At 43.0% G+C, this 25467-nt stretch overlaps 1 protein-coding gene across 18 annotated transcripts; it reads left to right on the top strand.

The window, feature by feature from the left end:
- The first annotated feature begins 1273 nt into the window (after positions 1-1273).
- On the top strand, positions 1274-24071 carry tpd52l2b (tpd52 like 2b). Of its 18 annotated transcripts, none has more exons than XM_031283844.2 (9): positions 1274-1535; positions 5006-5175; positions 6587-6735; positions 10448-10507; positions 18219-18320; positions 19763-19789; positions 20371-20415; positions 21804-21912; positions 22988-24071. In XM_031283844.2, exons 1-8 carry the CDS (start codon positions 1517-1519, stop codon positions 21862-21864), a joined length of 633 nt encoding a protein of 210 aa, XP_031139704.1. In that variant the 5' UTR covers positions 1274-1516; the 3' UTR covers positions 21865-21912; positions 22988-24071. The 18 variants fall into 18 exon arrangements, with proteins under 18 accessions (XP_031139704.1, XP_031139694.1, XP_031139705.1 ...); XM_031283834.2 differs by having other exon boundaries at positions 21804-21852; XM_031283845.2 differs by having other exon boundaries at positions 20374-20415.
- The last annotated feature ends 1396 nt before the right edge of the window (positions 24072-25467 follow it).

A 25467-nucleotide genomic window follows, 5' to 3' on the forward strand; every position in this document is an offset into this window, starting at 1 on the left:
ACAATGAGTGCGTAGAAACACACCAAAAGGAAGTTCTGACTTAAAAAACAAATGTAAGTAAAAAAATTCTGACTAATTCTGAGAAAAAAAGTCAGAATTCTGATATATATATATATATATATATCAGTCAGGTATATGAAGTAGTAGTACTGTGTGTTCCTCTGGTGTAGAAGTACAGTGTAAGTCACTCAGGAGTTGCATATTAAGTGGTTTGGGGTCCTTCTGTAAGTCATTTTGGGGTACACTTTGGATCTGGAGAATGCTAGCATGGATGTATGTGGGTCAAAGACGTGGCATGTCAATTATGGTGTCCAAAGAATATTCATAATGCAAAAGATAAATATTAATTTTAAAAAACTACATTATATTACTCAACTCTCCCCTCTTTACTCACTTTAGTAGGTATTTATCCAGATTGGAAATGTTAAGGAAAATAGTTTTTTTATTAGTATTTATCACGTTTCAAGCATTGTGTTGATAATGTTAGATTATATTAATAAAATAATATGTATTTCTTTTTGCATTATGTCATTCCTGGCTAACGGGATGTCATCCTGAGTAACAATGACCCAGTCAAGTGTTTAAACTCAGATTTTCATGGTATATTACACAATCATGTTTTCCTCAGTTGAGGATACAATAATAACCTGATAGGCTAACCTTTACTGTAAAGCATTTTAAGACTTCTTTCATCATTTTTCTGTTTTTGGCATGGAATATTGTGTGACCAAAATCAAACGATGAGCCCATTTAATTATAAATACCCAAATATATCGTATTAATTGTGTTAAAAACTTAGTTTTTTTTTGAACACTGTGCGTTTGATTAGCTGTAACTATGGATATGCCTAAACATTTATATGCTAAAAAGGTAGACGTTTAAATATTTTTTAAATCCATTCCCGTTACCCAGGAAGGACATTTTTAATGGAATAAATAACATGAATAATCAAAAAAATAATTAAATTGCATTTCTATATTAAATTCCTGTTGTTGAGATGTATATAGAACACTCTAATGAAAATAGAAATCGCTTGAGTTGGCATTTTTTGACACTTTTATTTTCAAATTTGAAATCCTTATTCGTCTTTGACTCATGTATGTATGGAGAGCGGGCTGCAAGCAGCAATACCACAGGCCAAGCAACTGCCTGCTCCAAATAAATAATAAAGCAGGCATATTTTGGACGGGCTCTGTACTAGTATAATCAAATGTAAATCATTGTTGAGGACTGTTAGTAACAAACAGTAGAGGGCAGCAAGACGCCAATGCAGCGTCGAGTCTGCCTAATGCAAAGAAGAAAGACAGAAAAAAAGAAAAGAAAAGGGTTGTTGGGGCTGGCTGTCTTGAGTTCCTGTCGACGACTTTCTCTGAGTGGGAGCAGTCGCTAAAAACAGGGAGATTAATACACGCCGAGTGGAAAGCAACCGAGCCAGTCTGCTGTCCACCTCTCACACCAGTCGAGGTTAACGTTGAACCAAAAAAAGCAGTCCCAGCTGTGTGGAGTCATCGCTGAAATGGACCCCGCCAGTCAAGGTAACGTTAGCTTGGCAAGTTAGCTAGCGGAACCTTATATAGCTTAGCTTCAGAAATGCGTAAACTGTTTGCTAGAACAGACAGCGAACGGTTGTCACGAATCCACTGCCACGTAGCAACTAGCTTTATGTCGTCGCAGCTGTGTTTAGTTGTCAGTTTAGATTAGTTTCCAGCTATTAAATCCTATAAACGGTGCAGCTGTGAGGACAGGACGGGCCCGCTGCTAACGTTATAAATAACAGGGACTGAAGAGGAAGAGGAGGGAGGGTTTCTAACGGCACCAACTTCCCAAAATCCCAACCCAATTTCTTCTGATATGACCGACATTAACTCAGCTAACAAGTGGACAGTGTCAGCTTTTCTGTGGGTCTTTACAGGCGGTTAAATTCCAACGAGCCGAGCTTAAATCTTGTAAACAAAAGGACCTATGTGGCCGTTTTTGTTTTGATGGCTTCCTATACTAACCCTATAATGTTACTTTATACTTCTAGTCCATTACAGAAAACGGTAGTGACTTTGCAAATAAGTGTATGCAGGATGAATAGTATGAAGAGCAGTAGAATATGGCTAACTACTTTTGAGCGTCCACATGTTCCACCAAAACCAGTTCCTTCCTGAGACTATTTAGCAGAGGCACCGTGGCTCCGTGCGGAGCTTAGCCCCGCCCAAGATGATTGTGATTGGTTTAAAGAAATGCCAATCAACCAGAGCAGGTTTTTCTTCCATCCAGGAATGTTGTGTGGACTAGCCAGACCCTCCTCCACAGCGCTGTGGTGGAAGGTCCGGAAAAGCGAGACTGTGTAGGAGACATTGCAGTGGTTGGTTGGCCACGTTGTTAGAAAGGGTTGTCTGTGTCTTTGTCCGTGTTTCTCGCTCTCTCTGTCTTTCTGTCCCTCTGTCCCTCTGTCTTTCGCTGTGGCTGCCTGTCAATTTAGGGAAATTCAAAGGGGCTTAAATTATAAATACATAAACTGAGGAAATATTTAGTCTAATATCACAATTTTCTTTTTACATTCTATATCTCCAGGTCATTATGGCTGCAGTATCCGCTTGGGGGATGTCCTAATGAGACATCCTGTATCCCGTAGTTTGTAATAGCGAGTGGCCAAGATTGACATGTCATGCTGTATCAGGCTTCCTGTGCTTCAGGATGAGCACTTATAGGAAGTGATTAAAGATGCCTTCATATGTCTATCTTGAAGAATGGCAAACTGGGGGGGGGTTGTTAGGGTATGTTCCTCCAAATAAAACCCTGCTGCTCTTGTTTCCTAAATAATACTGTGAAACCTGAGCTTAGGATTTTTCGGCAGAGCCTGGGACGTTTCCCGACTGATGCATTCTCACATGACACTGCTGTCAGTGTAAAAAAAAAAAAATATAAAGTGGGCAATTTATGAGCCATTTAAACCATGTATGTACATGCTTGACTCTGGGTGTTGTCAGAAGGCATTCTGGGAACTGTGGAAAATCCCCAACCGAAGGCAAATGCACAACACAAAACAATATGTTGCGATTGAACTCCTGTTGTTTCTGTGGGTCGGGCTGAGTCCTTCTTGGCTGAATCAATATACCTTGAGGGTGGAGCAGTCATATCTCTCAGCAGCGTGTATATGCGGATGTAACATTGTTGAGACTCTGATCACACAGCGTCACCACAGTACCTGTAGTCTGTTTTGCAACACTACTCTGTCATGTGTGCTGTGTGTTGTGCAGTCAATCGTGTCGACGTGGATACTGCATACTGAGTATCCGGTAGTAGTTGCATTCCAGGATTCAATGCTGAGGTTAATTTTTTCACTTGTCCGGTCGGGCAACTAAAAATTCTACTTGCCCTAAGTCCATTTTTACTGGCCCCTTATACAATTTCTATTTTTTCTTTAAGGAAAAGCATCCCAAGAAAAGTTGGGAGATAACGGGAAAAAACCGTCCAAACAAAGCGTTGGAGAAAAAAAAGTCAAATATATTTAAAAAAAAAAAAAAAAAGAATTGAAAGCATGAAAAGTGTAAACCTTTTTAAATCTGTGAGCAGAGGTTGGCTGCCCTGCGCTCCAAAACTGAAGCCTGTTTGCCCGAATGAATAAATGCTGTTTTAATGTTGGACTATATGAATATATAAAGTCTATTTTTACCCAGGGTTTCAGACAGGCACTCCGTTTTTCTCTCCGTCTTCCTCTTTGTTGTGATCTCCATGCCAGCTCTGACTGTGCCAAGCTCTTGGAGTTGCCAAAATGACGTGTCCTCAGGTGAATGGCACAAGATGCACAGTGGCAGGTTCAAGTGTTCAAATTGTTGTCCTACTTCAACCCTCATGTTGTCCTCGGGTCAAAATTTGACCCGTTTTCAAAAGTTCTTTTTATATCAGCAATATGGGATGTTAAAATATACGCCAAAAATGTTAATTAAGGTTGACACAAGAATAGATTGTGGCTCTGTTTTGTTCTTTGTTGGGAATTATTTCTTCTTCCGTCTTCTTTGTACCTTTTTTAAAAAAAAAAAATTCTGGCCCTGTTAACTGCCACTTTCTCTTCCTGTCTGCTATCTCCTGCTGGCAACACTATCCTTTTCCTGGCCTCGGTGTGTGTGTGTGTGTGTGTGTGTGTGTGTAATAGATACTGAGAGACAGATCGTCTCTTAGTAAGCCATTTTAGGCTTTTAACCCTTCGGCTGATCTAACCAAGTGTGTATTTGTTTACCCTCTCCATTTCACTCAGTGCGTTTAGTGAATAACTAGGTTCTGCCAGTTCTCTCCGTATACATGAGCGGGGGAGAATGACGGGAGTAGCTCTACCTCCAGGACAGTAGGTGGCGCTCTCACAGCGCACAACTGGCTTTTTCTTCGGTTTAGCCATCTACCGGAGGTCGCTGCTGCCTCGGTATGGCGTTATATATGTGCGTCTTACCTGAGTGAGTAATTGTATGTTTTGAGCACAGAGAACTACTCCTACAGCTCCGCTGTAGTCTAGTATTTGCTGTACCGGTATGCCGACCAACAGGTGTTGACTGAAAAAGATAGATATGCGTTTCCTGCTACTTGCGATCTAATTGGAGACTTACGGCCAATCAGAATTGACCGTTAATTCTCAGATTGGTTGGTTTCGTGACCTGCGTGCAGAGAAGAGTTTTTGAGAGGGCACGTGAGGAAACTGCGTGAGAGGGGTTATTATTGCACGTTAATATGGATAATAGCAAACATGCAAATACATTTATTGAGCACGGAATAGGTTTTAAATAATTTTTTGCGAGTGTTAATTTCTGTTCAAAATGTAATGTGATGTGCTTGCAAACAATAGTTCTCTGTGCTCAAAACGTACAGTTACTGGCTCAGGAATAAGGCACATTTATAACGCCATACCTCGGCGGGGAGTAGAACATTATTTCCTTTAAACGCCCCGACTCTCTCTTTAACTCCTTCTATTCTTCCCCCTCCCTTACCTTTATCCCATCACCTCCCCCTCTCTCTCCTGTTCCAGATATAAACCTGAACTCTCCTAACAAGGGCCTCGTTGTGGATCATTCAGACAGCTTGTCCGACGTGCCGGTTGAGGGGGCAGCGGAGGGGGCGGTGGGCAACGCAGCCAACCCTCTCCCACCGGGCCTGACGGAGGAAGAGGCTGAGGAGCTCCGCACAGAGCTCACCAAGGTACGGCCCAGCTGTTCCCAAAATCACCAGCTGGTATATTTGGTATATTTGTACTTTATGTCTCTGTAAAGCACTTTGGGTAACACCTGTTGATTTTTAAAGGCGCACTATAAAAACTTAAGTTCTTTGGGGTAAAGAAAAAGTAAAAGTCACATATTTGACATATTATAGAAGGGCCCTTGTCATCGCAGACATTTTGCGATGTCTTGATTGGAAAAGCAAGCAATGTAATTAATAGCAACAATGATGCATTCTGTTTAGATATGTCGGGGTCGGGCTGTGCATGATCGCTCACTGGAATACTTAATGGAACCAATCATTAATGTGTATTAGCTCCCCCTGTGCATTTTTTTGTGTGACTCAAGCCCCATGATTTAGAGTAGAGAGGAGGATTTTAATTTGAGACTGCAGTGGGCGATAGGAAGTCGTGTTTGTCAGTGGAATGCAAATATATAAATTCACTTTTGGTAATATAGAAAGGAGAAGAGCTGCAGCCAGAGACGGAGTTCGCTGTGAGTAATGGCCCGGGGCCGGTAGAGAAGTATGTTGGGCCAGTGACATTGTCGCAGTCATGAGTCACCGTGGATTTCCACAGGATGCGGAACGTCTGCGGACCGGCTCCGCTGCGGAGCGGCTGCGTGCTCCGCCGTCCGTCACTACCCACCAGGTCCGGATTTGTTGCGTAACGGCTGCGGCCAGCCGACCACGAGATCTCGCGAATTCACGTATGTTCGCGCGATATAACAGGATGTAGTTTCTATAAACGGAACCACGAAACCAACAACAGTTAGTTTCCATCCAGAGAAGTAGAGGGGAAACTACTCTGAGCTGTGTTTTCAAGGTGTAGAGCAGGAAAATATGATCCGCCGTGAGCACGCTGGATTTTATTTTGAAAAGTATCCGGATGTTTTATTTTGTTTCTGTGCTCGACTTCCTGTCCCGCACTATCTGAATTGTGCTGAATTGCTGCGGAGCTCTCCGTCGTCCGTCAAAAATAGAAGCTCTGGTATCTGCTCCGGAGGGCTGGGACTGACGGAGCTGGGACGGAGTCGGGACGCAGACGTTCTGCAGTCAGTGGAAATACACACACTGACTTTAATGGAAACCTAATGACTCCGTCGACGTTCCGCAGACGTTCCGCATCCAGTGGAAATTGCCGGTCAGTTCCTTGGGATCGAATGCTATAGGTGCAACACCAGTTAACGATAGCTTAGAAATGGAGTCCGCCAAAGCCAATAAATGACCAGCTTCCCCAAAGCTGCGTTTAAAAGCTGTCGGAAGAGTGCAAATCCAGCTGATCGGACTGAACTCGTATTTGTAAATGCAGAATATGCTTTGGGGAAAATGTTATGTTGAACACTGAAGAAAGCCCCACTCTTAACTCTGTCCGGTGGCTCCGTTGCGTTGTTAGGTGGAGGAGGAGATCAACACCCTGCGTCAGGTTTTGTCAGCCAAAGAGAGACACGCCACAGAGCTGAAGAGGAAACTGGGCCTCAGCCCGCTCACCGAACTCAAGCAGAACCTCACCAAGAGCTGGCAAGACGTACAGACCTCCAACGCGTATGTATTAATCAACATTTTAAAATGCACACCACCAACGTATGCTAAATGATCAATCACTTAGAGAGGTTTAGCTCCTGTTTCCCTAGCTTTCTTAGTGGATTTTCTCTCTCTAAAAATCTAAACTTAATCAATTTACATAATGGGCCCTTTTGTAACTTGAGCAGCCAGTTGGCAGAGGAAGGAGCAGCACACTCCTCCTAAAACAGTAAGAATAAGATAATGATTTTGGTAGCAACACTACAGCTCCTGGTTAGTCCTATCCAGCATTAGTGTGGACATCAGGTACCAGAAGATGTTAATGTAATGGATTCATGAGTTTGAAAAACATTGCACTACAATTTATAATAGTCTGGAATTGTACCGATAGACGATTTTTTTATTCTTCGTTTTGGTGCAATAAGCAGTAGAATCAACCCGTTGATGTTTCCAATGAATCATCATGAATGTGCCCTTACACAGTGGGTTACCAGATGACGTAGCAGAAGTTACGATTTTTAACCGGACAACCCTCCTTTTTATGCCTCTGCATAGGCTACATCCGTGGCCGGCATTATGCTTTTTGGGTTGTCCATTCCATTCTCTTGAATGCGATATATCAGAGGGAATTTCTTTAAATTTGGACTAAAGGATAAGGATTAGAATTGGGTAGTCAAAGGTCATTGTCACCTCACATAACAGGTTTTTGGCAACAACTCAAGAATGCATACGCTAACTATGACAAACTTTCACGTGACGTTTGTTAGATGTTAAAAATGTACTTGATGTTTTGTCTTGGTAAAAAGATGAGGTGATCTGATTTTACCGTCCAATACAGTAGTAGAGGCTCCTTTTTAGTTTGGGAATACCCCAGTATCATGATTTGGATTTTAGAAATACAGAAGAATAAAAAAAATGTCCATGGAACAACCTTTTTAAAAAAGGGGCACATTTAAAGATAATCACCCCTTAAAAAAGTGATCTAAGCAAGATGGAAGAATAAACAAGGATAGTAGTTTTTTTACTAGTGCAGTTTGGCTTTAAGATTGGCTTTAAAGATGACCTATTATATAGCATTTCCACGTTCATACTTGTATTTTGTGTTTGTACTAGAACAGGTTTCCATGCTGTAATGATCAAAAACCACGTTATGTTTCTCATACTGCCCACGGCTGCTGCACCTGTATTCACCCTCTGTAGGAGCGCCTGTCTCTTTAAGCCCCCCCTCCCGAGAAAGCCCAGACTGCTCTGATTGGTCAGCGCATAGCGTTGAGCGAGTCTCTGGTTTCACTCTGGAGCCTGAGACTGACTGCAACGAATATATAGCAGCACTTTGTACCGTGAAAAATCACCAATAAAGGCTCCTAAACCAAATACTACAGTAATGTGACCCGAAATTGGGGAGAAATTAACAACGTTGGGCGCCAAGATTACAGCTATCAGGCGTTAGCATGCAGCTGCTGTAGTTAGCAGTGGACACTAATACAATATAGCAGATAAAGGCCTTTTAAACCAAATGCTACCCAACTGGACATGTTTCCGGCAGTAATGCGACCCGGAATTGGGGAGAATTTTAGACCTATTGTTAGACATCTGCCGTTAGCATGCAGCTACATGGACCATGTTAACACCGCAGTGGCTTAAAAAAAACAATCAAGTAGTTCCTGCCTGAGGCAGATGACCAATCAGAGAAGCCCGGCTCGGTGTTACTGATGCCGAGCCGAGAGGAGAAAAACTGTTGAAACTGGAGCGTTCAGAACAGTTGGAAATCTGAACGTTTTACATGAAAATCCGACATTGTAACATTATAGATATGACAGAAAATGCGGAAAAGCATAATAGTTCCACTCTCAGATTGTTATACACATTTTTAGAACCAAATTTTCGCCCCGAATGACTTTAAAGGCCGTCCATTGAGATAATTGAGCACTCCCTGCAGACTTTGCTCTGATGGGAACAGCTTGATCAGGAAGAGCCAGTCTCACGATGACTCAGCCTGTGGTGACGCCTCCAGCCTACTCAAGTCCTTAGATCATTGTCTGCAGAGCTTTACGTCACACAGGATGACAGATGACTGGAGCGGAGACAAGGGTGCTGCATTATCAGATGGAATCATTTTTAAAGACGTCATGATGATTGTAAATCAAGCGAGTCGCAGAAGGGGAACAAATATTTATCTGCAGTTTTTCATCTTATGGTAATTGTAATTTTTCAACACAGCAGCATATCTCAAAACATGACCGTGGTAATGCATTTTGCAACAAACAGCAAAACCCAACAGTTAACAGAGCAATGATTTGACTCTACATTATGATGACAGGTGGATGGCACGCCCCCCGATGGGAGAAGCATCCAGGAGTAACGACACATTTGTATTCTAAATATACTATACACTTAAACTGATTGGTTATTGAATTAGGGTTGCACGATATATGAGGAAACGAATGCGATAACGTTGAATATCACTCGCGATAAGTATAAACGGTTATTAAAATGTACTCAGTTATGCATTTCTGCTGCTTTCAGTATTCTTCTACAATAGAACAAATCAAATTCAAAAAGAATGCCAGTTACATTTTACCGTACAATTTTCTACTGATACTTTCTTTCAACTAACGCAAAAATAAAATCTGTTTTGTGTCTAGTGCGATATGTTGCAGCCTTTCGCGATGTGTACTGTATATTGCACCAGTTAATATTGCCATGACTATAAAAAATATATACGATATATTGTGCAGCCCTATCTTTAATGTTGTCCTTTTTTAGGTGTCTAAATGTGTTTAGCTGCCCCCCCCCCCGTCCACAGCAGGACATTGCTTATCTTCTGTGTCGGTACTCCTGCCTGCTTCTCCAAACTGGGGGAGTGCTGACCCCCATCTACTGTAGCTAACACACTGACTCTGGAGAAGTAGCTCATACAACCACACTGAACAAACATCTCAACTATCCCTTTTAAAAGATAATCACATTATTATTTACATTATTAGGACAATGTTTGGTCCTGGCTTCCTTTCTGAGCCAGCTCCCTTTTAAGGCCCTGACACACCAACCCGACGGTCGGCCGTCGGCAGAAAAGCCAGTCGGACTGATCAGTCGGCTCCCCGAGGTCCAAAAAGTGCCTTGGAACACACCGAAGAGACGGCGACTTGAGTGTACGTTCTGAGCGTGCACGAGACGCAGTACAAAAAATGAAAACCGGAAATGATGAACACGTCCTGTGGGTCTGGCTTCTCCTGCTGACCGATAATGGCGGCTTGTTCGAAATACGATCTTATAGAAATATATATATATATATATATATATATATATATATATATATATATATATATATATATATATATATATATATATATATATATATATCTTATAACAAAAATAGTTCACCGAAACAGGTTTCTGAAAACATTTGAAGAGAGAAATAGGCCGTGCAGTTGCTGAATCTGTCTTCATTTCAGATCAACAAAGGTCCGTTTGAAAGATTTTCGTCAGATTTTGAGAGGCCGTTCATCACTCATCCCGCTCGCCATTTCCGGGTTAGCGCTCCAGCAAGTCAGGTCGGCCATAATGGATGCCGACGGCTCCTCCGACGGACGACGGCACGGAACACACCGAACAGACTCGTAGTCACCGACCTCGCCAGAGGGTCCGACGGCCGATTATGGGGTTGGTGTGTCAGCGTCTTTAGTCCTTCCTGAAGCTCTACAGTGTAACACCCCCATGTCTCTGTTTCTAGCTATTTGAGAACCACTGAGAAACTGGGCGAGTGGAATGAGAGAGTTACCAGCTTGGATCTGTGAGTCTGTGCACTGTTTGCTGCTCGCTCACCGGTGATGTCTGGGCTCCTGCTGCGGTGTTTGCTCTCTCACGCTCTCGACTGTTACTCACTCTCTCTCCTTCTCCGTTCTCACCTTCCAGCCATGTTTGCTAACACTTGCATTGCAACCGTTGGTGTTTAACTTCACGTCTGTGTTAGAAGGGCTAACATTCATCTGTAGTCTGGGATGCTCTAAAGGAATGCTTCCAAATGAATTCGGTAAAAAGCAGTATTTCCTGTAACTGTAATACTGCCTCACATACATGTTCATAGATGATGGATTTGGTAGTTGGTTAGCAAGTGTCTTTGAGGTTGTTTAGGAGCTTTCCTGGGTCTGAGGAACCTACTTGGATCATTTGGGATCCGTTCTCCTGCAGCTGTCAGGAGCCTGTTGCATGACTTGTAGCACTAAAGTGGGATTGGGTGTGGGTGTGTGTGTGTGTGTGTGTGGGTGTGTCCGTTCTAACCACTGTAACCCGAGTTACATATGCACCTGAATCGGTTTGTCCACTGTGGCCTGTGACTCACCTTTTATGGCCCTTACCCACTGCTAGTTGCACGCCGTTAGTGTTTAATAATCAGATTATTTTTTAGGTGGTTGCTGTAGTCTGAGACTTGGCAGGATTTCTTTAGTGGAAGTCAGTGCTGACGTAAAGTTAAAGCCAGAGGACTAATTTCTGACACTTGACTTTTCTGTGATCATATACATACTGTACATACATATCATTATCTGTTTCCTTTCTTTCTCTTCAGTTTTCTGTCTCGGTATCATTCGTCGGTTTGTTTTTTCCTCTCGCAGAGGTCTGGTGTCCTCTCTTCCTCCATCCAGAAGTGATGACACATGTCCTCCTCTCTACTTCCTCTCAAATTCTAAAATACATAAAGCTTTCTCAGATGCTTCCCCTCTGCTCGTATTACCAATGTCCAGGCTGAAAGCTGACACTGTGTCTGTCTGATTCTGCATTTGAGTTTGCTACACAAAAAGAAAAAACCAGTCGAGGAGGTTTAGCATTATAAGCCAAGGTTGTAGTATAATAATGCCACCCAATGGTATTTAGTCTGGCAGCCTTTCTGGCAGGCAGGTCGGGGTTATCCACGCTAGATAACAGTTTGTTCAGTGACCACCTCTCCACCACAGCAAATGTGTCCGGTTTGCAGCCAATAACGGAGCCAGCCTTCCTGATCAGTTAGGACGTTTCCGTACTGCTGCTGAAAGAATCCAGCAAGAACAAAATGAAATGAGTGAGTTTTCTGTTGCTGCTGTGAGGTCTGAAGCTAATGGAATTTTTCCATGTGGCTGCCGTCGGATATGAACTGGATTGGCTAGCTCGCTCAGCTAGTTGGCCTAACCTTACACTGTTCTTGACTTTTACACATCAGTTTGCAAACGGCACAGTGGTCCTGGTTTGTAGTAGCAGTTGTTGTACTTTTGCACATGGAAATAGACCTACACGCCTGATCACACATCACTCGCGCTCGTCGTCTTTCAGTTATGTGTTTCGCTCACACAGCCAGAATAATTGTGGATTATTACACTTTTGCCAAGAATAGCAGAAAGACAAGCAGGCAGGCGCATTAGTCTTGGTGTAGGCCAATACACGCAAACATAATTCCATGCAGAGTACAGGAAATGTACGCGTTTGTGTGTCTTACCCACATGCACACACGCGCGGGTGCCCTGGTTGTGCCTGGCGACCAGATGGGTTGCTGCACGAACGAGTGGGAGTAGAGGAAAGGGAATGTGTGAGAGAGGGCGGGAGGGGAAGAGAAAGAGATGGTGTTTTGCTTAGTCACACGATGCGTGATGTCCAGAGAGAGAGAGAGAGAGATGGGTTTGGAGGTGCACACAGAGCCAAAAGTGAGCTAAACAAATGGGTTATGAATTATGAATAAGTTGGATGCACAAAGACTCCGAGTGGGTTGCCATGAAAACGAGTGGGTGGAGAGAGTCATTCGTCAGTGGTACTCAATTTTCAACTCTGTTAAGTGTGCTTGTGTTAGCATGACAGTACACATCAGAGGGCAGAGAGAAAGTAAATCTCAACACGACATGTATGTATTTCACTGAGCAATGTAGTTACCTCCAGTATGTGACCACAGCAAACTTTCGTTAGTCTCGCGCTCTTCTTTCTACATCGTTATACAATTTATTTCAACTGTGATTCTGTTTCTCCAAAAACATCCTTGACAAAGGCGGTAGAGACAAAGCATCATCCGAACATAAAGGAGAGAAAACCCCTTATTCTATTGAAACAAATACAGCAGTTTAAACAGTGAAGTGGTGTATGGACGGACGGTGTAACGCGACGAGGCTGGTGTGTATTGGTGCGTATGAAGTCATTGTGCTGTACAGTAAGCGGCATTGTGCTGATGTAAGTCAGAACATAGAGACTGGCCTTGTTTTGGAGTTTGTCGTCTATAAGGAGAGCCGTCTCCACTAAATGTAATAGTGATGTAGTGTCTTATCATTTGACGTGTTAAATTAGGGCTGGGCCATATGCAGGAAATCAGATATCCCGATATTTTTGACCAAATACCTCAATGTCGATGTTGTGACAATATTGTAGGGTTGACAATTGGTGCTTTAACAAAATATCTTCACACTTAGACATGAGCATGAAGGTGTAGTCACACTTGCACCAGCCTGCTCCATCTCTTACTTATGACATCAGCTGTTAGGGTTGGACTCCGGCCGACTCACGGAGACTCACAGGTCAGAGTTGACCTTTGACCTGAGAATCTGAGTGGTAAGGTACGGACAAACTTTCATTGTCGTCCTGCAAATATATTTGCGCCATTTCCCCTTCACTTCTATTGAATCCCACATCCTGTTTCGGTGTAATCTCCAGCTGGCTTTGGCAGTTCAAGAGTTCACCTCTGGCCACCATCAGCCATCGAAACGCTGATACACTATCATTCACCGCATCAGTTTCATGCATCTCATCATGTTTGGAGTGTGTTTTGTGATCAATATTTATTTATTGCTGCTCACAAAGAAAGAATTACAAAACCAGTCCCAATACCAGTACCCTTAAAGTGATAACCAATAGAGTACTTATGCATTTTTTATTTATTTATCAGATGCCACAGGCATGTAGAATGGCCATACTTTAGAACGTCTTGGTGGCATCTCGGCACGCCCTTCGTTTACACGCAAACGGAGAATTCGCCTCTGAAAACGATTGTTTCTGAAAACTCCGGCCAGAGTGGAGATCTTGGAAAACTTTGTTTGCACGTTTGCGTGTAGACTGAGACAAACGGAGGTCTAGGCAGCCGAGGAAGTGAGGAAGAGAAGAGAGAGGAAGTGACTCAATGCTGTTGTTGCTATTTTGGGGATTCTGATTGGCTAACGTGGGCTTGAGCTTCTCGTTACACTGCCACCTACAGGTCTGGCGTGCTCTTGACGATATATATATATATATATATATATATATATATATATATATATATATATATATATATATATATATATATATATATATATATATATATATATATATATATAATATATATATACACACACACACACACACACACACGGGGACGTGTAAACGGACACTTTTCTGAAAAGTGACAGCTGTGCACGATGTTATTTTTGAAAACGGAGAGGTTGAAATGTCCGTTTATGAAAATATCCGGCCACGTGTAAACGTAGCATCAAATCTAAAGAGAGACTTCCCTTTCTAATTAACAGGAGTAACTGCTCCTTGAGCAGAAATGAATAACAAAAGTGTATTTTCAATGGCAAGTTGAGTTCCAGAGCCCTTCCAGAAAGTTTTAGTATGTACTGTCGATGTGAATTGAGGTGACCGGACTACGTCGAGTCTCAAATACAACTTGCTGGCCAAACATCGTAATGGAATGCACGAGGTCCGTTGTTTTGTGTCGAGTTGATTAAAAGAATGGGATGTTTAGTTAATCTTTCAGAGTGTGAAGTGGGACGCTACATTGTGTTAGTATTGCCACGTAATGTTCCATTCAGGTCCAGGCTTTCCCCCAGAAAGGTTGTTTACCCTGGTGGCAGCTGTCTTTTGTCACAGTCACAGACTCACCGCAGCATTAACGTAGGGTCAAATAGTTTCTGTGACAACCGACTCATGGACGTAATCGCGAAATAGTCAATTTAAAAAAAAAGATATATATATATATATATATATATATATAAAACAGATTCCATAGATAGACATTTATTGATTGACCATTGCTGTTATGGCCGTTAACCAATATTTGAAATATTTGAAAAAGTAATGTCTACCTTCCCGTAAATCATGGATTAGATTTACATGTTTGAAAAACACAAGTAACTGACTGTAAGTTTTAGGCTACTTTCTGACTTGTAGCAAGTGTGTTAACTTGATGAAAGTCCAGTTTAACTCACATCTGATTTACAAAATGACCAACATCGGCCGACATCGATATGATTGCTGATATATGGTGCATTCCTACTAAATTCTGCTGGAGTGTAAACAGTTTCCCATCACATTGACCTCGTTTTGTGTGTCGGTTATAATCAGTTTTCTGCAGTTCAAAAATCTATTTTTATCTTCTTATCTATGCTCTTACATTCATTTTAGTTCTTCCTATTCTGTAGCAAGATGTCAAGTGATAATGTTAGTTTTTAGAATAGGCATCATTAAATATATGGGGGAGATAACAATAACAAATGTTTGGTTGCATTACTCCTATGATTTTCCGTTGTGTTATGATGTTAACATTTTTATTTCTCCTGTTCACCCCTTGTGGAAAAGCAAAATCTTCACATATAGTTTGAAGGCAAAAAGCCTTTAATCCTCATGATGTCCTCGGGTCAAACTTGGTACTCTGTTGAAGTTTAAATCTATTGGATCTGCCCAGAGCCTCTCTGGTAGCCTGGCTCCGCCCTCCTATGTACTGTCTGGTGGGACCAGACTAACAAGAGGGGAGACGACAACAACAACTATCCGCTTAGCATCGCTAGCGTTAGCCTTAGCCAACTCCTTCACCACTAACGGAGCGAGCTGGAAAATCAAACTGTTCCCGAACCCCGTGGGGAAGAGGGCCACAACATCATGGCCACCAACACAACTCAGCAAAGATTGTTCTTGCTCGGCCTTTAACTTCTGGATATTCTGCAGCGTTGCCACAACGGACCGCATCTTTCTCCGCCGCCATTACGGAACTACAACTCAAACTAGCACACGTCACAACCTCAACATCATCGTTCTCAGCCCCTCCCTCTGTTCGCTGATTGGACCGCCCAAATATTTGATCGGCGAAAACCCAAGACTATACCGCAAACCCAGACGGACTAGTGAAGGGAAATGAAAATTGAGCGGAAGTACGTAGGAGGGCGGAGCCAGGCTAGAGTCCTGCAGCGGCGCGGGTTAGAATCCGACCTGATGCCCTTTCCTGTCTATCCACTATCACTATAATAAAGGGGAAATAATAGTCTTAGCAGACGGTGGAACTGTACAGCTCTGTATTTCTACTGACGTGTGTTGTGCTCTACTGTATTGTGAGTGTGTGTGTCTGTTGTGTCTTCAGATATCTGTCTGCCTCTGCCACTTTGGATGACATTGCCCGCTCTGAAGCGTGAGTTGACCCCTTTCTCTTTTGTGTTCTTGTTCTGTTTGTGTACATGGACTAAGGTTTCTTTTCATTTTGGTTTCTCTCTCTCTCTTTTTTTTGTTTTTATACTTTTTTTTTAATTTTAGTTACTACTAAAACCTCCTTATTTATTTTTTTATTTTTTTTTACATGAGCACGGCTTAAATAAGAAGACAGACTTTATTAATCGTTGATGAAATGGTATACCCTTCTGTAAGTGTGCCTTTAGTGTGGAAGGTCAGCCGTGTTGATGGACACAGTTGGGCGCGTTGGTTCTCAGCCACGCCCGCTTATCTCCACAGTTGTATTTGCCCAGCCCTCTGTGGACCGGTCTGCTGCTGAGACTCGATGTGTGTCTGGGTGGGTCAGCTGATCAGGACGTTGGCTTTCACCCAAGATGGTGTGTGTGTGTGTGTGTGTGTGTGTGTGTGTGTGTATACAGCCTGTGAGGGAGTGTTTATTAGCCTTTTGTTGTTGTTTTTTGCCAGTTTGGATGTATTTGATTGGTGCATATTTGTGAGCATTTGGTTGTATTGGGATCAGAATACTTTATTGATCCCCTCAGGTAGGTGTGTGTGTGTGTGTGGGGGGGGGTGTGATTTTATCTACCTGGGCGGGGCACCTAATAGGGCTGCACAATATGAGAAAAATATCGAATTGCTATTATTTTGACCGATACTGCGATTTTTGTCTCATTTTCATTGAAAAATATTAAAATGCAAAGGATTATAGTGCGAGGATCTGTACCAAACAAAGATTTTTTTTATTTAATTTTTTTTAAGATAATTTAGGGCTTTTCCCTTAATTCGATAGTCACAGTGGATAGACAAAGGACTCGTACATGGGGTGCACGCTCTTACTGGGGGAGCTAGAGGTCACCCTACAGAGATTTTTTTTCTTTAGTCTGTAGGATAGGATGTGTAGAAGTACAAATATTGCGCCCCCCCACTGTGATTTGGATATTGCACTAGTCCATATTGCGATTTTGATAAAATTGCGATTGACTGTGCAGCCCTCGCGCCTAAGTCCAACCTGTTGTATGGGAAACACTGTATGTAAACCCCACGGTAGGACATGGATTTGTCAGCCTGATTGTGCCTTCGTGCACTCTTCCATCTCAGTGAAATAAACGTGCTCGCCACCATCCACAGCTCTGTGGCTTGCCGCAGGACATGCTGAATCATAGCTGCCATTAATACTGACGGAGCTTTCTCTCAGTGCTTCTGTAATCTGACATGAACTAACTCTTCTTAGAAACGGTGGAGGCTGCAAAAAGGACTCTGTTCTGCTTGTCAAATGTTGGTGTACTTTTTCCCCCCATACACCAGCCTTTTGGCACAGTGTTGCTGTGGCCTACATTCCTGTGACTGTATTTCTGTGTGTGAGTACTAACCATTTGGGTGGGGACTACTGCACTTTGTATTTGGTGGGTGCAGCAGTAACTTAAGTCTGTTATGTTTTGTGTTTTGCTGTGGTCAAAAGGTTTGGGCTAATTTACCTCCTGTCTTTTTCACCCCCCCACCCCCTCCATCCCCTCTCCCATCCATCTGCCTGGTTTTTCTCCATCTTGTTTCTTTCTGCTCGCTGTCTGTCCTTTCTTTCCTCCATCCATCCTCTTTCCTTCTTTCTCCCTGTGTTCTGTCCTTTCTCTTTACCTTCTCTTTTCCTTCCCTTTTTCACCATCCTACATCTTTCTTTCTTTCCTTTTCAATCATCTGCCCTCCTCCTCCTTCGTTCTTCTTTGCTCCATTGTTCTCTTTCCATTCTCCTGTTCCCTCCTTCCCTTCATCCTTCCACCCACCCATTCATCCCTCCCTCCCTCCTTCCTCTCTTTCTTTCTTTCTTTCTCTCTCTCTCTCTCTCTCTCTCTCTCTCTCTCTCTCTCTCTCTCCCTCCCTCCCTCCCTCCCTCCCTCCCTCCCTCCCTCCCTCCCTCCCTCTCTCTCTCTCTGTCTCTCCCTCCCTCCCTCTCTCTCTGTCTCCCTCTCTCTCTCCCTGTCTCTCTCTCTCTCCCTGTCTCTCTCTCTCTCTCTCTCTCTCTCTCTCTCTCTCTCTCTCTCTCTCTCTCTCTCTCTCTCTCTCTCTCTCTCTCTCTCTCTCTGCAGATACAAGAAGACTCAGGAGACTCTCTCCCAGGCGGGACAGAAGACGAGTGCAGCTCTCACCACCGTGGGCACGGTCATCAGCAAGAGACTGGGCGACATGAGGTATGACGCAGCAGAGCCAAAATGGCTGACGCTCGGGCTAGCCTACAAGAACAAATGAGCAGAGTGGAAGGATCCCAAGCCTTGGAGATCATACAGCAGATCCATATTAATTCTGGAACAACAGAGCGGAGTAGATGGAGCTTTGAGGATTTGAAAATGCATCAAGTTCAAATGTAGCGTCAGGGTTTTGGAGTTTCCTACGGTGGCCGACAGGGCCAAACGCACTGCACAGAGTAGTGAGTAAAACAAACATGACGATGAATGATATAATACAGACAGAAACCTGGATGCCAACATCATGTGTGGATATATAAAGGAGCTGAATAAGCAGGTTACTCTGGTTGTGGTCCAAACCAGGAGAAGGCTCAGAGCGATCCATTATCAGTTTAAACGCTATCCACTGCTCTTTCTTTCTTGTAGCACTGAATTTGTCTCAGTGATCAGCTTGTAATGCCCCTTCACTCTTCTACATTAACCAGTAGCTGTTAATAATATAATCTGCAGAAGTGACTCTAGCAGCCGCCTGAAACGTCATGTTACTAACTCGAGGGGGTGGTTCAACATTACTCAACTTTTGGCATCAGATCCAGCAGTGAAGGTCTACTGGTATGTCTCGGAAGTAAGATCCCAGATGCCAAATTTAGATTTGAGCCACCTGAATATGAAAACGACATATTTGTTGGTTTATGTTTTTTTTAAATAGTTGGACCATCCCTGTAGAGTAGACAACCTTTTTCACCCTGAAATCACACTTTGTAGTGTTTATTTTGGCTTCCTTTGCCAGATGTTCCTCAGGTCAGACCCATAGTACATTAAACATGAGAAAAACATAACTGCATCAAGTGTGATTAATGGGAGAGAGGGATAACATTTAGTTATGGAGAAACAAGACTCAGTTACTGCTGCTGACTCTTTCACAACTAACATCTCTGCTGGCACCTTGTTGACTTACACAGCCGTCTGTAATTCTATTATTGTTTCCATTCCACCACCCACATTCGTGTGCGTGCATGTATTTGTGTGTGTGTGTGTGTGTGTGTGTGTGTGTGTGTGTCTACCTGCTTTACTCTTTGTGTCTGCCATGTCCGTCCCTGCATGTTGCATGTGTTTCTTTCATTCATCCACAGTGTTTTCCTCTGTAGCTGCAAAAGTCATGGCATGAACTGCACTTGCACTTGGTAATGGAAGTCGAACTGCACATTCATGCAGCTCAGAGACAACCAAAATATCAAGGAGAAGTGCTGTCTCTCCCAGTCCACTGCTGTTGGTTTGTGTCTGTGTCCTGATGCTGCTGCTGCTGCTGCTGCTGGCTCACGCTCTCTCTCTCTCTCTCTCTCTCTCTCTCTCTCTCTCTCTCTCTCTCTCTCTCTCTCTCTCTCTCTCTCTCTCTCTCTCTCTCTCTCTCTTTTTGTTTCTAATCGCTGCCTTGGTTTGACCTGCAGAGCTCTACCTTTCTCTAATTCCTTTAGGTAAGACTAACACGTCCAGTTACAACAACCAAGAGTACAGTCATACAGTCATGTGGCCTGAAATTTATTATATAGCCCAAAAGTGACTCGTTATAGAGGTTAAGCTCTGCCATTTTTGCTACTGATACTTTGACTATTGCTTTTTTGAACTGCTCTTTTATCCCCTATTATTTAACTCCCTCAGATTTCTTTAATGTATTTTGTCCCCAGCACGTAGATGCTTACAGTAGCATGCCATGTCCTTTGGAAAAAGGAAACTATGTGATCCATAAAATGGTGTTTCCAACAATGTTTTCTTCCTAATATTGTGAGAATGTTCCAAGGAGACTTCTCTCTGTGTATGTCAGCGAGCAAACATGAGATCATATTTTGATAAATTAGCACCAACCAATCCCGGTCTTTTGTTTACCGTATTTATACAAAGCTAGTACTATTCCTATATGATAATTATGATAACAGTGTTTTGCTCTTATTAACCACCTACAGCACTTTAACTGGTGTAATAAGTGTATAATGTGTGTGTGTACTTGCTTTCCTTATAACACCTGCGTTTCTGTCTTCTCTCTTTAACGCTTACAAAGTAGCAACTATTCCATTCGCCACTCGATAAGTATGCCCGCCATGAGGTAAAGTAACACACAAAGCTGTTCTCTGTACTGTTCCATTGAACCCAGTGTAACACACACTAGCTCCACCTGCAGTGCTGTCTGACTGCACAGCTGCTGCTCTGTCTGTTGATGTCTGTGCTTGGTATGATTCTGCCTCCATGGGATCTTTTAAGTTGAGTAAAGGTTAACTGAACAACATTTTTGCCCCCATTTTTCATGAGCCAAACTCAAAGATCTAAGGCTTTTTCTATGTACACAAAAGGCCTATTTCTCTCTGTATATATTGCTGACAAATCTGTCTAAATCTGTGTCAGTGAGCACTTCTCCTTTGCTGAGATAATTCATCCACCTGTGCAATAATCCTGCTGTCTAATCAGCATCTTGATATGCCACACCTGTGAGGTGGACGGATTATCTCAGCAAAGGAGAAGTGCTCACTGACACAGATTTAGACAGATTTGAGAGAAATAGTTCTTCTGTGTACTTAGAAAAAGTCTTTAGATCTTTGAGTTCAGCTCATGACAAGTAGGGGCAAAAACAAAAGTGTTGCGTTTATAATTTTGTTGAGCGTATAATACTGAGTGGACCCAGTCTTTGGCCCGCTGTCCACACATTGTGGGGGAATAACAATGTTGTTCTTATGCTTCTACCTCTTTTTAAATCCGTTTTCATGGTTGAAATTGAACTTTTATGTCATCTTCTGCATCATTTCATAATTTAGAAAGGTTCTGCTTCAGTGCCACTGTGTGTGGTTAATGTGACAGTAACATATTTATAATAAACTGAAATCATATTCTACACTCTGAACAACATGTTAGTATTAGACAGTTTAGGACCGTATTAGTATGGCTGCAGTGAAGCATAAAACAGCAAATTAGTTTATCAAAAAATATATTTAAATACATCATCTGTACTCTTAAAAAGAGGCATTTGTGCCAGTGTCTCCATATCTGAGACTGTCAGTTATTTATGTCCCGAAAGAAATTTGCATTGGACAAACAGTATGTGCTGTTTAAAGAATTCAACATATTGCATAAATACATGCTCATGGTGCATGCAGAGACTGCCACTAGCGCACAAAATTGTACACTGCCCGTTGTCCAACACATAATATGTGCAGTAAGGGCAAGCTGCCTTATCAACCTCAAATCCTGATAAAAAGAAATGTGTGTGTGTGTGTGTGTTTAAGATAAAACCAGCATTTCAGGGTTAGGCTGGCTGTCTATTCAGGGCTCTGATGGACAGGGGGACAATGAGACCTTTTTATAAGCACATATGTTTAGCAGATATATTTAGACGGATATATATATTTTTTTTTCTGCCACCAGCTGGATGTCCCGGTGGTCTTTATTTCCCCTGGTGTCACTGCATGTCACGTTAACGTGTGTTTGTGGTCTGTCCTGCAGGAACTCTGCAACCTTCAAGTCCTTTGAGGATAAAGTGGGGAACCTGAAGGTAGGCCTGTAGGGCTGCAGCCGTAGGCCTTGCTGTGACTCTTTCTGCCTCCATGTCATAGTAAGACTCAGTGTTTCCACTACCAGTACTTTAGTAGCAGCATGTTTATCAAAAGAGGATTTTATTCTAGAATCATTATTTTTAAATGAACTACAAGAAGCATGTAATATCAGATTATTCCCACGTTGACTTTAAACATTTGTGAGATAACCAGAGAACACCTAAGACTAAATGTACAAGTCTAAAGGGCTATAGAATAACACGTAGGCATGCAAATCATACGTTGTGTCAAGATGTGATATGTTGATACTTTGGACAACGAGGTGATATTTGCTGATGTCACAAAGTCTGATTACAATTTGGATTGGATTCAATTCTCAAAAAGGTCCGGTGAAGCCTGTAGAAACCCTGTGACAGAATGACGTTAAGTGTAGCACACTGTAGTCCACTTTATTCAAATACAATGGAATAGGGGCTAGTGGAAATGCTGAGTGGGCTAGTAGCTTTTGGAAAACCACTAGCCACAGTGGCTGGTTAATGTCCAGTCCTGGTTCCACCCCTAATAACATGTACACCTTGTTGTTTGACCATTATATCATTTCACAAGAGATGCAGCCCACATCCATACTACATATGACTTCTACACAGCTGATACTACATCATAATCATCATAGGTGTACGCTTTTAGCAGTTAGTATACACAAAAATGGCCAATATTGAAGTTTGAAGATCTTTCTGAGGCCGTTTCCTTCTAGTATAGAATCCATTACAAATCAACAGTATATAGATGCATCTTTCTTAAAACCTGCGTAGGTTTATTAGGGCATGGATTATGGATTTTGGGACACGCTGATGGATTTTAAATGTAGTCAAAGTATCCGTGTGTTAAAGCTGCTCTCTCTCTCTCTCTCTCTCTCTCTCTCTCTCTCTCTCTCTCTCTGTCTCTGTCTCTCTCTCTCTGTCTCTCTCTCTCTGTCTCTCTCTCTCTGTCTCTGTCTCTCTCTCTCTGTCTCTCTCTCTCTGTCTCTGTCTCTCTGTCTCTGTCTCTCTCTGTCTCTCTCTGTCTCTCTCTGTCTCTCTGTCTCTGTCTCTCTCTCTCTGTCTCTGTCTCTGTCTCTCTCTCTCGTCTCCTCAGTACAAGGTCGTGGGCCCCAAAGGGAACGGAGAGGCCGTCACCTCCCCCACCGACACCACCCCCACTCAGGAGAACCCGCCTTTCTGAACGCATCCCCCACCCCCCCCCTCCTCCTCCTCCTCCTCCTCGCCGCCACCTTCCTCATGACCTGAGACTGTACTGTTATCGCCTCACGGACTTGCCACCACTCAGTTGCCCCCCCGAGGTCTGTAGACCCCAGATAGGGTGGGGGGGTGAAGGACTCGTGGGTTTGGGGTCTCGCCGCTGCTCCCACGGCCTCCACTCCTCTGCCTCGCTGTCCAGGAAAAAGGAAAAAATGTTTTGTTGATGTCTAAACCTGAATAATTTACAGACCCCCCCCCCTCTCGTTAGTCCAAATGAGTCGACCGTTGTCTTGTGCACTCTTCACATGCCTTCCTTTAAGCAGGGGGTTACTGTTTTCAGCCAATCGCCTGGCTAAAGAGAAGGCTAAAAGGCATTATTAAGAAGTCTAAATGACAGTTTTCACATTTAATTCTGGGATGGGGTGTTTGTTGCATCACAAAGTAACTCAGCAGGTGCATATCTTTTTTTTTTTTTTTTTTTTTTGGGGCCCCAACTCCCGAGTTTAGGGAGCAGGATGTCTGCAGACCCAGGGCGAAGGAGCATTTCACGGGCATAAATGAGCAAGGTGGTGGTCTATAACTACTACTATTTCTGGCTTCTTGTTTGTCTGACTGCTGTCATGTACTCAAACGATGCGTTGGCACCGTGACCACATACTAGTGTCACCACCGTATGCCCAGTTTTCCCCTCAAACGTGTACAGAGTTCTCTCCACAGCTCAGCGGATGGCCGCCGTGTGAACGCAGGTTAGAGGTTAGTGGTTTGACTGGGAGGGGAGGGGAGGGGGGGGCAGCACATCTCTACCCCTCTTAGACCTTCTACTGCTACATGCATGTGCATATCTCATCTCAGTTGTACCATACCGACCATGCAAAGAAGACCCGAGGTCTAAAAAGGAACGGGAGAAAAACAACCCTCAACCCATTTTGTATTACAAACTATTTTACACTGCTTTGCATAATGTTTTTACATAACTTTTATCAATATGTATGAATATATATGATGAATTATAATAAATATAGTCACCGATGCCAAACGGTAGTGACCGGGTGTGGCGGTCTACGAGAAAGCGGGGCGAGGCTAAACAAACTTCAGGAGAAACTATGGGTCAGTTTCACAGACACGACTTACTGTCCGTCAGGAGATTATCAGCTGAAGGTACATCTGTGCTCTAAAATACGTTAAAGGGCCCATGGCATGCTGCTTTTTGGATGCTTTTATATAGGCCTTAGTGGTCCCCTAATACTGTATCTGAAGTCTCTTTATATAGGCCTTAGTGGTCCCCTAATACTGTATCTGAAGTCTCTTTCCCGAAATTCAGCCTTGGTGCAGAATTCCAGCCTTGACCAACTGCCACTTTGCTTGTTTTCAACCCATGATGTCTCTCTCTCTTTCTTTCTCATGGGTGGGCCAAATTCTCTGGGCGGTCAAACCAGCTAAAGGGGAGGTAACCTTTCCCCTTATGACATCATAAAGGGAAGATTCCAGATCGGCCCATCTGAGCTTTCATTTTCTCAAAGGCAGAGCAGGATACCCAGGGCTCGGTTTACACCTATCACCATTTCTAGCCACTGGGGGACCATAGGCAGGCTGGGGGAACTCATATTAATGTTAAAAAACCTCATAAAGTGACATTTTCATGCCATGGGACCTTTAAAATGTTTGTGACACTGACTCGTTGAGGAGCCGCGGCCGTTTTGGACGCGAAGGAACAGAATCAAACTGGTTTCATTTAACAGACGCTACCCCCGGTGAATGTCGACGCTTCTCTATCGGCCTTAATCACTTTAAACGCGTCACCTGTTAGAATTTAGCTGGCAGAAAAGCAATGGCTGTTTGTTTGTTTTTTTCTCTCTATGTTCCTTTTCTCTTAAGTTGTACAGACTGGTTTGATCGAAGAGGAGACAGCATTGAGATGTTCAGATTGTGATAGTCCGACGGGCCACAAAATGTGTCATGGAAAACCTCTTGTTGCCATAACAAAAAAACGTTGCCAACAGCCCCTTAATGCACACACTTAATGCTACTAAATGTGCTCATAGCACACACACGCACTGCACGAGGCCAAACTAACCCACTTTTTGTACCAAAATCACTATTGCTCTTACAAACTACAGGAAAAATGACAGTTAACGTCACTTTTCTCCTAAAAAAACCCATTGAAGGTTGAAATGCTTTCTTTCTTCTTGCTGATACGAGGCCAACGTTGCTTCTGGCGCTTTGATGAAATGTAACGCTACTGCAAAATTCCCCACACAGGGCAACTCTTTGACAAATTGCCCAAAACGTTGGGTCAGTCTTGAACTTGTTGTTGAGGCTGATCATGGTCGATTTTTGTCGAGGCACTGAAGGTGTATTAATGTTGCCAAAAATCTT

This window comes from Sander lucioperca, chromosome 12 (genome assembly GCF_008315115.2).
Source record: "Sander lucioperca isolate FBNREF2018 chromosome 12, SLUC_FBN_1.2, whole genome shotgun sequence".
NCBI classification, from domain to species: Eukaryota; Metazoa; Chordata; class Actinopteri; order Perciformes; family Percidae; genus Sander; species Sander lucioperca.